We start from the raw sequence: 14387 nt of genomic DNA, 5'->3' as shown, positions 1-14387 counted from the left end.
GAAATACTATGCAATGATAAAGAACAACGATGAATCCATGAAACATCTTATAACATGAGGGAATCTGGAAGGCATTATGCTGAGTAAAATTAGTCAGTTACAAAAGAACAAATATGGTATAAGACCACTCTTATAAGAACTCTAGAAAAAGTTTAAACAAAGAAGAAAATATTCTTTGATTTTTATGAGGGTGGGGAGGGAGGGATATGGGTATTCACTTATTAGATAGTAGACAGGCACTGTTTTAGGTGAAGGGAGAGACAACACGCAGTACAGGAGAGGTCAGCACAACTCATCTAAAGCAAAAGCAAGGAAGTTTCCTGAATACAACCGAACGCTCTGAAGGCCATAGTAGCAGGGATGGGGGTTTGGGAACCATGGCTTCAGGGGATATCTAGGTCAATTGGCATAACAAAATGTATTGAGAAAACATTCTGCATTCCACTTTGATGAGAGGTGTCTGAGGTCTTAAACCCTAGCAAGCAGCCATCTAAAATGCATCAGTTGGTCTCAACCCACCTGGAACAAAAGAAAATGAAGACTATCAAAGACATATGGTAAAGATGAGCCCAAGAGACAGAAAGGGCCACATAAACCAGAGATTCCATCATCCTGAGACCAAAAGAACTAGTTGGGCCGTGGTGCCTGGCTACCACCCATCACTGCCCTGACAGGAACATAACAGAGAATCCCTGATGGAGCAGGAAAACAGAGGGATGGAGATCTCGAATTCTTGTAAAAAGACCAGGTTTAATGGTCTGACTGAGACTAGAGGGACCGTGGAGGTCATGGTCTCCGGATCCTTTGTAAGCCCAAGATTGGAACAATTTCCGAAGCCAACTCTCCAGACAGGGATTGGACTGGACTATAAGATAATGATATTGGTGAGGAGTGAGCCTCTTGGCTCAAGGACATTCCTGAGACTATCTGGGCAACTCCCATGTAGAGGTGAGATGAGAAGGAAAAGGGAGACAGGGGCTGGTTGACTGGACATGGGGAATACAGGGTGGAAGGAGAAATGTGCTGTCTCATTACGGGGAGAGCAGCTAGGAGTATATAGCAAGGTGTGTATAATTTTTTGTATGAGAGACTAACTTGATATGTAAACTTTCACTTAAAACACAAATAAGTAAAAAGAAAGAAGTCAAACGATCCATTGCATTGGGCAAAGACCTCTTTAAAGTGTTTAAAAAACAAATATGTCACTTTGAAGACTAAGGTGAGCCTCATCCAAGCCATGGTGTTTTCCATTACTCCATAAGCATGCAAAAGCTGGACAGTTAATAAAGACAACTGAAGAGGAATTGATTCCTTTGAATTATGGTGTTGGCAAAGAATATTGAATATATTGTGGACTGCCAGAAGAACGAACAAATCTGTCTTGGAAGTACAGCCAGAATGCTCTTTAGAAGCAAATATGGCGGGACATCGTCTTACATACTTTGGACATGTTATCAGGAGGTATCAGTCCCTGGAGAAGGACATCATGCTTGGTAAAGGAGATGGTCGGGGAAAAAGATGAAGACCCTCAATGAGACAGACTAACACAGTGGCTGCAACTGAAACATAACAATAGTTGTGAGTATAGCACAGGACCAGGCAGTGTTTCGTTCTGTTGAACATAGGGTTGCTATTAAGTCGGAACCCAATGAACAGCACCTAACAACAAAAACAACACAGTTAATCTGAGGATTAAATGAGATAAATGCATTTGCATACTTTTAAACAGAATGTATGGCATATAGAAAGCCCCAGAAAGCGGAACCTATTATTATTGGAACTGTGTGCACTGAATGATGCCTGTGCCTAATGAGTTAATCAGATTTTTGAGAGCTGACTCCTTTTCTAGATACTGATGATTTGTGATTCCATAAGTAAAAGGAAACATCCATTTAATCTGTATGTTGAGAACAGTTAGAGAATTATGAGTCAGTCCAAGAAGGAAAGTGTAAGAGTACATTTCCCAATCCCTACAAATCAATAACAGAAGTCCAGCAATTGCATAGAAAAAAAAAGGACAAAGATAAAAAAAAAAAAAAAGTTTAAGGATACAGTTGGAAAATTCAAGGAGGAATAAATTTAAAAGTCCAAAAGGTATGAAAAGTCTCTAGTAATTAGCAAAATAGAAAGTAAAATTGTCATAAAGTATTGTTCCCTTTTCATTCACTACGTTGGGAAATAGTAAAAAGTTCATAAACAGTGCTACTTATGCTGGGTGGAAAAGGGAAATTTCATATGCTCTTGGTCTATAAATCGATACGAACATTTGGAGAACAATTTGGTGGTACCAGTTGAAGTTAAAAATGCACATATACTTTCATCTAGCACTTCCATTTCTAGGGAAGTATAATCTAGTGTGTACAAAGATGCCTGTAAAAGAATATCCATTGCAGTGTTATTTTTGTTACAGTAAAAAAAAAAATGGATATAAGTAAGTGACGTACAGGTATACGTATATCTTGTGGTGCTCTGTGACAAGCTTTAAAAATAATGAGATAGGTCAGATGGTGCCATAGGAGGTCTATGATATATTGTTAAGAATAACAAAGCAAGCTCCAGAAGAAGATGTAAAATATGATCCCATTTTTATAAAAACAAAATACACTTTGCTTGTATGTGCATCACAAAGTGTCTGAAGGAGTACACATCAGAATACTAACAGTGATTAGCCCTGGAAAGGAATGGAGGAGGTGGGAAATGGACTCTCACTTTTTACTTAATACATGTTTTGCTGATAATTTTTTTTTTAAATAAATGTGTATTACTCCATTTCCAAGGACTCTGGGCAGGGAGATACCCTACGCCTGCCTTGACCATATCTGAGTTTCTTTGGGCTTACTTCTCAGACCCAAATTCTGGAGCATAAGTTAATGAACCCATTATTCAGGCTGATCTCCCAGGTCCTGGCCACGCTGTCCTGGGACCAGCTGAGCTGCTGAGCCACAGTCACTAATGCTGACTTTAGAACCACCTGCCTCATGCGCCACACTCCTCAGAGAATGCAGCGAGTTTGGACAATGACACACTTGGGACTCCATGCTAGGGAGAACCATGGAATTCATGCAAAAATATGTGATAAAACCTCAGCTCCCTGCGCCTTCCAGATATGCCCTCCTGCCCCTGACAAACAGAAGTACCACCAGGAGTCTGGCTACTGTACCCACCTTAAAGCCATGCATGATGTCTGTCTTCTGTTTTGGGCAACTTCCTCTGTCTTCTCTGAGTGGACTGCTCAGTGCTGCTTTGAAAATAAGACATGATGATATGTGCTGTCTGAGTGCAGATGGATATATTAAGCCCAGGCCGTTCTGGTCCATAAGGGAGTCCACAGTGAACTAAGTATCTGCACTTAGAGGGCTACATGTACACAGAAGTTTTTGGGCATCTTGGACAATTCTTAGACACTCCTATGCAGGCTGTCAGCAATTTCTGGAGAGAGGGCCGTCTCTCTTAAATGTGATCTGCTGTACAATATTGTGAGTATTGTGAAGTTTGTCTTTGACTCCCCAAGCTTCTTCCTTCCCTTCTCAGTGCCTGTTCCCTATACTATCCTCAGTTATGCTGAATCTTCATGGACTATCTCCCTTCCCCTTATTCAAATCTAGCCCAAAAAAAAAAAGTAGAAATGATTTGCATAGTCAAAATTTCCTTTCATGGAAATTTTCCCTGAGTCAAGGCGATAATATCTAATGAAATTCCAGAAGGCATCGATCAGTTGAGGAGGTAGCATGGGGAGTCAGGTTTGGGTATTCAAGAAGGCATCCACTGGAAATGTTTGTCTGCTTCATCTCCTCTTAACAAGTGACCCAGACTGTCCTTCCTACCTCTGGGTACCATGGATCAAACAGGGAAAGTCAGAGAATAGGCTATGCTGTATTTTCCTAGTCTATTTTTATTGACACGATAGACTAGTGCCTCCTCTATCGACAAAAGGACACGTTAGAATGAGAGGCAACTCTATTACCAGAGAAGTCTACGAAACAAATTGTGAGCAGTTACAAAGAACAAGTACGTGGCAGGGAACCCAAGTTACTGAAGGAATTTATAACAACTCTTTCTGTTTCATAGAAATTTTTAAACATCCATAGTCTCCTCTGCTTTCTACAAAGCCTCTGTATTGAAAGCAGATATTATTCTTCCCATTTTCCAGATGAAAAAACTGAGGACTCCTAGAGGTAATGTGATTTTCCTAGGTCTTCGAAAAAATTTTCATGGCAGATTTGGGGCCATAGCCCAGTTCTTCCAATTCACAGGTCAAAGGTCAACCCCACACACCGCACTGCTATTTCCTCATCTATACACTTATGTAAAGCAAAAGTCTTCTCTAGTTTCCTATTCTAAAAGTCCCATCCCCCGCCCCCTCCCCCCAACCTACACTACATTCTTCTTCTTCCCATAAGGAGCTGATATGCTGCAGTATGGGTGACGTAAGATAACGTCTATCAGCTATGAAGAAGACAATTAGGACTTCAAGGTCCCAGACAGCTCTCCTTCCAACCATTCCTGAGGTTCTCCCTAGCATTATAGGCATCTTTGTCCCAGCAGCTGCATGGACATTGCCCAAAGCAGCAGCTACTACCTGCTGACAATCTAGTACATCTCGGAGTCATTCCATGTTTCCTAAACCATCAGTTCAGGGTCACATGATCACCAGTCCTGTAGGCTAGAGTTGGGAGCTTTGATTTGGAGAGTCTGGTTTCAATGACAGACTGACAAGGGGAACCAAGCACAGGAAGAGAATGCAACATGGGTGTTAAACAAGATGAGTTGGGATAGAAAGAGCATTGCTTCTGAGTCAGAGAGGTCTATGATCAGCCTGGCTCCTATCCTACACCCCGTGACCTTAGGGAAGTTAATTCGCCCTTCTAGAGCTCAAATTCATGATTGGAAAATGGGAATAATATCTAATTCCTAGTTCTATAATGAGGATTAAACTAAAAAAATATATATGATGGACACTTACCACTGATCAAATGCACAGGATGTCATTGTTGTTGTTAGGTGTCGTTGAGTCGGTTTCAACTCATAGCAACCCTATGAACAACAGAACGAAACACTGCCTGGTCCTGTGCCATCCTCACAGTCATTGTTATGCTTGAGCCCATTGTTGCAGCCACTATGTCAATCCATCTTGTTGTGGGTCTTCCTCTTTTTTACTGGCCCTCTACTTTACCAAATGCAATGTTATTAACATTTCCAAAGTATGTGAGATGCAGTCTCGCCATCCTTGCTTCCAAGGAACATTCTGGTTGTACTTCTTCCAAGACAGATTTGTTTGTTCTTTTCACAGTCCATGGTATATTCAATATTTTTCACCAGCACCACAATACAAAGGCGTCAATTCTTCCATCTTCCTTATTCATCATCCAGCTTTCTCGTACATATGAGGTGATCGAAAACATTGTCGCTTGGGTCAGGGAGACCTTAGACTTCAAAGAGTCATCTTTGCTTTTTAACACTTTAAAGAGATCTTTTGCAGCAGATTTGCCCAATGCAATGCGTCTTTTGATTTCTTGACTGCTGTTTCCATGGGTGTTGATTGTGAATCCAAGTAAAATGAAATCCTTGACAACTTCAATCTTTTGCACAGGATAGCACAGTGTGAAAGCACGAAATAAAGAGGTAAGTAGGAACTGGAATAGTCAGAGAGTTCAAGAGATAGCATGGCCCAGTGGCTAAGAGCATGGGCCTTTGGAGTCTGGTGAAGCTGAATTGAAATTTCAGTTCTACCACTTACTAGCTCTGTGAATCCCTTTGAACTTCAATTTCCACTTTTATAAAAATGGACATAATAATACCTGCATCACATAATTGCTATGATCATCAAATGGGAAACTCATATGTAAAGCTCTTTGAACAATTCCTGGCATTTAGTTCTCATTCATCATCATACCATATTGAAATCAGTTCAGTATTGTTCAATAGTGTATTTGAATTCCCACATTTTTATAATTAAAAAATTTATTGTTCACTCTCTGGAGTTCTACCACAGTGACAACCTTTAGTTTGAGGTATGAAAGCATACAGACAGGGAGTGATGAATTAATTCATTTCTACGAGAAGAAGCTAAATAAATAAAATGAGCAGTGTAGTGTGTTCAGACATGTATGAGCACTTAAGGTATGCAGACGTAAGTGTGAATCCAGTTGTACCATTTAATACTGAGTTATGCTGAGCTTATAACTTCACTTCCCTATGCCTTGTTTTCCTCAACTGCAAAATGAGTATAATAAGTGATTGTTCCAGGGTCACAATGCTGGAAGTATCTTTGGAGTGATATAAGGATTATATGAAATAATGTATGTGAAAGTACATTACACAGACACAGCTTTTATTTGTTCCACTATCTCTTTCCACAACCAGATTGTGAAGTCTAAGAATTCTTCGAATAGTCATAGACAGCTCAATTGTGGACTGCCAACCCTGCCCACCCCAACTCCCCCCAAAAAATGATATTTAGTCATGATTTACAACCAGACCAAATGATTATGGTTATCCTGTGATGAAATATCAGACTTAAAGAACTTTGCTTAGTTTTGAGAACCAAATTTTAAGGATAGTAACAAAGTAGTGCAAGTTCATAGTAGAGAGAAGAAGATGGCAGAAACAATGTCTTCTCCAGAAAAACCTGTGGGATTTGAGATATTAAACCTGGAGATTCTATGTATGACAAGACTTGGAAAAACTGGTAAGAATACTTGCCAGTATTTATACAGCACTTGCCAAAAACTATGCCCTCTTATTTAATCTTCATAACAACCTTATGAGTATATACAATTAATACTCCCATTTTACAGATGAGAAAACTAAGACTCAGAGAGGGTAAGTAACTTTTTCAAGGCCATACAGCTGTTAAATGAAAGAACCAGGGTTCTAGCCTAGTGTCTGTCCTTTTAGCTACTCACTGCACACTGCTGCCTGTGTTGGTTGATATTTAAATGTCTTTCATTTTGAAAAAGAATAGATTTGTTCTGTGAGATCACATTTATTCCAGCGGACAGAGGTTAGAGGCAAACAGCTTTCGCTTCTCCTATTTAAAAAAAAAAAAAAATCTGACATATAGAGCTTTCTGCCACTGAAAGCATTCAAGAAGAGGAAGGAAGTACATTTTTCTATAATCCTACAAAATGATATAGAGCATTGATTGAGAGACTGGGTCAAAGCAATGTTCTTCATAGTTTGCTCACGTACCCCCTAATTAGAACCTATGCACTTTATAAAACTGGCATATAAAAGTATCCATTAGAAGTTTTAATAGTCATAAGAAGGTAGTATCTGATGCACTGTAAATATTGATCTAAAAAATGAAACTTTGTTACTTTTTAAAATGCATCCAACCAATACCAAAAACTCATTGCCATAGAGCTGATTCTGACTCAAAGCAACCCTGTGTAGGGTTTCCAAGGTTGTAAATCTTTACAGAAGCAGACTGCCATATCTTTCTCCCACAGAGTGGCTGGTGAGTTCAAACTGCTGATTTATTGGTTTGCAGCCAAGCACTTAACCACTGCACCACCAGGGCTCCTTAAAATGCACCCAAAAGCATCTAAACACTGTAGCAATTTGATACATCATCCACTTTTATAATACAAGAACAAAGGTATCTTTAATAGCTATAGGTTTTGCATAATTTCGTTTCAATTTAAACATGTACTTTTATTCTTCTTCCCCTACGCAAGTTTTATTCTACTATAATATATTTTTATGCTTGAGAGTCTTTTACAATCACCTATCATATATCTCAGCAATAGTATATAAACTGTACTTTTTCTGCAAAGTATATAAAATATAATTTATTTCTAATTTCTTGTAACCATAAGATTTTAAGTGTTAAAAATTATCAAAAATGAGTTTTTATTGTAATTGTTATTAATAAACAACTGCTTAAGGTAATATAATTATTAGATTGAATTATATGAAGTTGCCAATATTTACCTGTTTTGACCTACAAAAATGGCAATTTCGTATGGTTCTGCATAATATGTTACAAATTGTGAAAACAATTATTAAATCTAAATAATTGTTTTATTGGAAAGTCATCTAATGCAGCAGATGGTTTTTATTTTTTCAATTAGTTTATGCATTCATAAATGAGTGTTACTTATTGCTAGAATGTGTAAAAAATCAGCATCAATTCTATTGCTTTTTTTATCAGAGAGGTAGTGCTTGTTCACATAAATAAGTAGATGGTAAAGGAATATAATATGGCAGAAATCATGGTGCTGCATATAATCAAAAATTATTTTTAAGGATGTGGGGCTAACTAGATTAGGTCTCCTCCTTTTTTTGTTGTTTTTGTTTTTGAGAGCAAAGAAATGGAAATCAACTGACCTGGGAATAGAATTGTTACCTGGTCATTAAAGTCATTTGTTATCTCAATATTTCTAAGTGTCCCTTCATTTGACACCTTTGAGGTTTTACATATTCTGAGCCAATGTATCTGCTAAGATTTGGGATAAATGAAGAGTACATCTTTCATTTGTTAAGTGAAAGACAGAATAATGTGTAAGGGGACATCTCGATAGCAGATATTTATTCAGACACAGTAATTTTAGGAAAGATAAATACGGAAGTTAAGAATCTGGAAATTGATTTTCGTGTAACAATGTCTGTGTACTCTTTGGGAATTCTTTGGGTACCACCAGAGATATGTATCCCACAAAATAAAACCTGCTGGGCCAAATGACCTCTGACATTCATTTGAGCAGGCAGATTCATTGGTTAAGCTTCCCATCAACAGGTCCTACCACCATGAACTAAGATATCTTGGTTTTAATTTAAGGAGTCATGTTATATAGTGGTCAATATCATGGACTTTGAAGCCAGGTAAATATGACCACAAATTCAGATTTTTCCCCTTATGAGCTTAAACTGTCTTTGACTGTTTTCTAATTTCTAAAACTGAAATAATAACAGTAGCTTCATGGGGTTATTTAAGAATTAAATGTGGTCTCTTAGTTATTATCTAGTGCTGCTATAACAGAAATACTACAAGTGGATGGCTTTAACAAAGATAAATTTATTTCATCACAGAAAAGTAGGCTAAAAGTCCAAACTCAAGATGTAAGCTCCAGGGGAAGGTTTTCTCTCTCTGTTGGCTCTGGAAGAAGGTCCCTGTCCTAAATCTTCCCCTGGTCGAGGAGTTTCTCAGGCACAGGGACCCCAGGTCCAAAGGACACACTCTGCTTCTGGTGCTGCTTTCTTGATAGTAGGAGGTCCCCAACTCTCTGCTTGCTTCCTTTTCCTTTTATCTCTTGTAGATAAAAGGTGGTGCAGGTCACATCCCAGTGAAGCTCCCTTTGCGTCGGATCAGGGAGGTGACCTGAGTAAGGACTGCGTTACAATCCCACATTAATCCTCTTAACATAAAATAACAATCACAAAATGGAGGACAATCACACAATACTGGGAATCATGGCTTAACCAAGTTGACACACATATTTTTGGGGGGGACATAATTCAATCCATGACATGTGGTAATGCAGCAAAGTCTTTGGTATAAGGTAACTGCTCTGTAAAATGTTAGCTACAGTGATGATGATGATGTTAATAATAATTAACATAGCTTATTATTTTGGAAAATCTAAATAGTTTAAGTTAAGTGCTTGATCCCTTTGTCAATACCGTAAGTAGTTTACATTGGGACACAACAATGACGATAACTAAACAGCTTGCACAGATGCCCACGTCTTTCCTATCATAGTGAAGATCTCAATAAAAGCATCCTTTCCTTAGGGTGTGGCTCAAACCATGTTCTGAGAGCATTAATTCTCCTCTCTCCATTTACAAAACTATTAGATCTATACATCCTTCCTTTCAACAAATATTAATCAAGCTTTTCTTAGGTTCTAGAAATTGTTCAAAGCCCTTGGGATACACAAAGAACAAAACAAAACCAATTGCCATCAAGTCAATTCTGACTTGTAACTTGGGATATACAGATTACAAAATCGGTTTCTTGCTCTGGAGAATAGAAAATAACTACATTTGCAAATATGATGCCACTTATGCTACACTACAGGTTTGCATAGTATAATGTTGAGGACACAAAAGAAATGTGACTTCATCTGGACTGGGGTGGGTGAACAGAAGGGAAACCATCACTGAGAAAGTGATTTTTGATCTGACACTCAAGGGAAAAATAGAGATTCATTATGCTGACACAGGCGGAAAAGATATGCCTCGTGGATGAGACAGAATATGATAAATATAATTCGGATTCTTCTATGTAATGCTCTAAAATATCCTACAGTTTAAGAGGATAGGGAAGACTCGACATAATTCATATAATATGATAAAGAATATGACAAGAGCATTCAAACACTTTGTCAAAAGGAAAGACAGAAAAAGGGGAGATGATGATAATGGTTGTGGTGGTGATGGTCGTGGTATGTAACACTTGATATAATTCATATAATATTAACCCTTCTTACAACTCTGGGGAGATAGACATTATTATGCACATTGTCTAGGGAGAATTATTATGATCAGAGAGGTCAAAGGACCAGCCCCAGGTCACACAGTTAAATATTGATTGAGCAAGGAGGAAGGAAAAGATAAACCCTGACCTGAGGCATCTGGAAATTAGTGTGAAATTCCTCTGGAATCCCAGCCCCCAAATTATGAGTTCTTTTCTCTTAGACAAGTCAGTTTCCATCTTGGAGTTTTCATCCTCTCTTTGTAAAATGGAATTTATAATTTCTGCCTCATCAGTTTGTTGTGATACGAAATTAGGTAATATATGTACTAGTACCTTGCATATAGATCTTTCTCTTTTATGGTGATAATGACATTAGAGAAGCACTAATAATAAATATTATCCTTTCTGTTCTTATGGCAACAGATGGAAAAAACCAACTGGACCAGTGTATCCCATTTTGTTCTCTTGGGCATTTCTACCTTCCCAGAAGAGCAGACCCCACTCTTCCTTCTTTTTCTACTCATGTATGCAATCAATATTTCTGGCAACTCTGCAATTATCACACTGATTATCTCTGTTCCGCACCTCCACACTCCCATGTACCTCTTCCTCAGTAACTTGGCATTGGCAGATATCTGTTTCACCTCCACCACAGTCCCCAAGATGCTGCAAAACATTTTCTCTGCTACAAAGGCCATTTCCTACATGGGCTGCCTAGCCCAGACTTATTTCTTCATTTGCTTTGCAGCAATGGAAAATTTCCTCCTGGCTGTGATGGCTTATGACAGGTACATTGCCATCTGCCACCCTTTCCACTACCCTCTGATCTTGACCAGAATGCTGTGTGCACAAATGGTGGCTGTGTGCCATGTCCTTTCCCACCTTCATGCCTTGCTGCATACCCTACTTATGGGCCAACTGATCTTCTGTGAAGATAACAGGATCCCACACTTCTTCTGTGACCTCTACCCTCTGATGAAGATTTCTTGTTCCAGTACCCACCTCAACACCCTGATGATTCACACAGAGGGTGTTATTGTAATCAATGGAGCTTTGGCCTTCATCATTGTTTCCTATGCCTGCATCATCTCAGCAGTCCTCCGGATCCCCTCTGCCAATGGCAAGTGGAAAGCCTTTTCTACCTGTGGCTCCCACCTCACTGTGGTGGCCATATTCTATGGCACTCTCACATGGGTCTACTTCCGACCTCTTTCCAGCTACTCAGTGGCCAAAGTTCGCATTGTGACAGTCATGTACACAGTGGTGACACCCATGTTGAACCCTTTCATCTATAGCCTGAGGAATGGGGATGTCAAGGAAGCCTTCAAGAAATGCGTGAGCAGAATATGGAATAAACCCCAAAAAGCAGTTATAAGCTTTCCCTAGGACCTTGGGAAAACATTTTTGCCCCTCACAGATCACTTTCTTCTGGAATATCCCAGAAATATCTAAACTCGGTACCTACCACAGATTTTCACGTTAGATTTTATCTCTTAAACATAAAGCACATGAAACAAAAGGGAACCACCAGATGCTTAGTGTAAAACACTGGCATGGCTTTAACTATAACTGAAGCAGTTATCTGGGCCTGCAATTAAAAACCATCATTGTGTCACTCAGAGTTTTCAGATGCAGGCAAAAAAATGGATTCTGGGTGATTTATGGAGACAATGAGTTTATCAAAAGGATATTGTGTAGCTTGTGAATTGTCAAGAAGGCTGGGGAACCAGGCTGAAAAAATGGATAGGAGCAAAAAACATCATATAGTAAGAACTTCAGTCAAAATTATAACCAGAACCAGTCTGATAAGGACACCACTCCAGCCACCAAACTCAGTTCACTACAACTTGTACCTCCACTAACACTGTCAGCAGTACTCACTGGGCATAGCCCTTGGAGTCCGAAAAAACTGAATGTGACCAACTCCAGAGAATTGCCCAATTCAATTCTCCATGACAGTTCTCTAGGTTCAAAATGAGGTGGTACATCTGATTGGTCATGTCTTGGTCATTTGCCCATGTTTTAGCTACCAGGGAAACTAAGAGAGCAATACGTTGCTTTTATTTTCTGTAAGTTGTCCTACCGATAAAAATTAGATGAGGAAACTACGGAAATACGGGAAGAGGTTTCAGATTCTAGGGCATTCAAATAAGAACAAGTATAGGATCCATTATATGGAGTCAGGAGTTATAGATGTTCCAGAATTCAGCACTGTCACAGCTCTACAACTTGCTTTTTTGTAACCTTCGCTGGCTCATCATTCAGGAATAATTCAAACTCATTTTTACTCAGCATGCCTCTGATCTCTTCTATAGCTGAGATATGGAATCCATGTAATAATGGGTATTTGTCTAATGAGCAATCAATGCTGAGAATGGGGAACAGGTCCAAGAGCCAAGATGTCTATTAAAATATGGATTCTTCAGTGCTTACAGGTGTAGGGTCAAAAGGAAGAGGTGAAAGGGGCCTCCCAGGGTATGGGGCAGAAATTGCAAGTACAGGCTGATTTATTCCATCTGTCTGGACAAAGTTTCTATTATAAGATATGAGTGGTTATGACACTGAGATAGAAAAAGTTAAAATTATGGCAATTTTGTGTAAGTTGTGCTACAGGAAGTATTTCTTATAACCTATAAAAATTTTTTTTTTTTTTTTATAGGTAAGTCTTGGTTAAAGTTTACGTCTTTGAAATGGGTTTGAGAAGTAATACTCCCTAAGTCTTTGGCTGTACTAAGTTAACAAATTCTTCCAAGGCAAAGAAGTCCCTGGCACATATAACATAAAATGATAAGGAAATAATACCAATTTTGGGTTAGTTAACTCTGGCTCTTCTCATTTGCCAGAAGGTATCTTACATAACCAATATCTTTCTTCCGGACTACACTGTTCCCCCTTACTTCATATTTCTTGGCTCCCTGGTCCACCTCCCTCCTCTCTGTCTGTGAGTGACAGCTCCTTTGCTGATCCCTTTTATTCTTTACTGTCTGCTTAGTCTAACCTCTTAGCAGTGTAGTCTCTTCTAAGAATCTCTCCCTGCTCCCATTTGGAGAATATAACTAGTATGGAGAAATGGCAGCAGAGTAAATAACATTTTTTAAAAACCATTTGAAAATTCTTTTTAAAATTTTATAATTAGATGATCCCCTTCTTTCTCTAAAACTCTACTTGCTGAAAGAATATACAATGAATATGTATTATATATACATATGCACACAACCACATACACATACATACGCATACACGTATTTTAAAAAAAAAAAAAACCTATTTCCATAGAGTTGATTACAACTCATAGCGACCCTGTAGGACAGAGTAGAACTGCCCCATAGGGTTTCTGAGAAGCGCCTGGTGAATCTGAACTGCCCATCTTTTAGTTAGCACCTGTAGCTCTTAACCACTATCCCACCAGGGTTTCCGATATATGTATAAGTACATATACATATTATTCAATTCATTATTGTTTGTGATAGTTAAAAATTGGAAACAATGTTCCTGTGTACTAATAGGAGTTTGGTTAATTGAATATGGTAGTTAGGTAGATCGTATTATCTGTTCACAATTCTTCCTTCCTTTCCCATATTTGCCATGGCTTCATTGTAGGAAGAATATACGTCTCCATCTTATTAACATTGACCTTTACTGTATAACTTGCTTTAGCCACTGGTTTGTGAAAGAAATATTATGTGCTGCTTCCAGTTAAAGGCTGTAAATGGGCTTGGATCATTCAGTTTGCCTTCCTGAGCTCCTGCCTTCATCAGAAGAAAAGGTCATCCCAAGTAGCTATGGTCTCTTAGCCTGGGCCCCAGAATAAGAGACACATAGAGCAAACCTGGGCCTGGCCCAGAGTTTGAAGCACAGTGGCCTCTTTCAATCTGTTGACTTTTGAGAAATAAATGTCTGCTATGATAAGCCACTGAGGTTTTGGGGTTGTTTCTTACGCTATACTTTGAAGAACATTCCAACTAAT

The 14387-nt window shown here is 38.8% G+C and overlaps 1 protein-coding gene across 1 annotated transcript; it reads left to right on the top strand.

Moving 5' to 3' along the window:
- Positions 1-10778: 10778 nt before the first annotated feature.
- On the top strand, positions 10779-11855 carry LOC100665780 (olfactory receptor 1Q1). The gene has a single exon (XM_003407463.3). It carries the CDS (start codon positions 10844-10846, stop codon positions 11804-11806), a length of 963 nt encoding a protein of 320 aa, XP_003407511.2. The 5' UTR covers positions 10779-10843; the 3' UTR covers positions 11807-11855.
- The last annotated feature ends 2532 nt before the right edge of the window (positions 11856-14387 follow it).

Source organism: Loxodonta africana, chromosome 9, assembly GCF_030014295.1.
Source record: "Loxodonta africana isolate mLoxAfr1 chromosome 9, mLoxAfr1.hap2, whole genome shotgun sequence".
NCBI lineage: Eukaryota > Metazoa > Chordata > Mammalia > Proboscidea > Elephantidae > Loxodonta > Loxodonta africana.
Note: the sequence above shows the minus strand (reverse complement) of the source record. Positions and strands in the feature narration are given on the sequence as shown.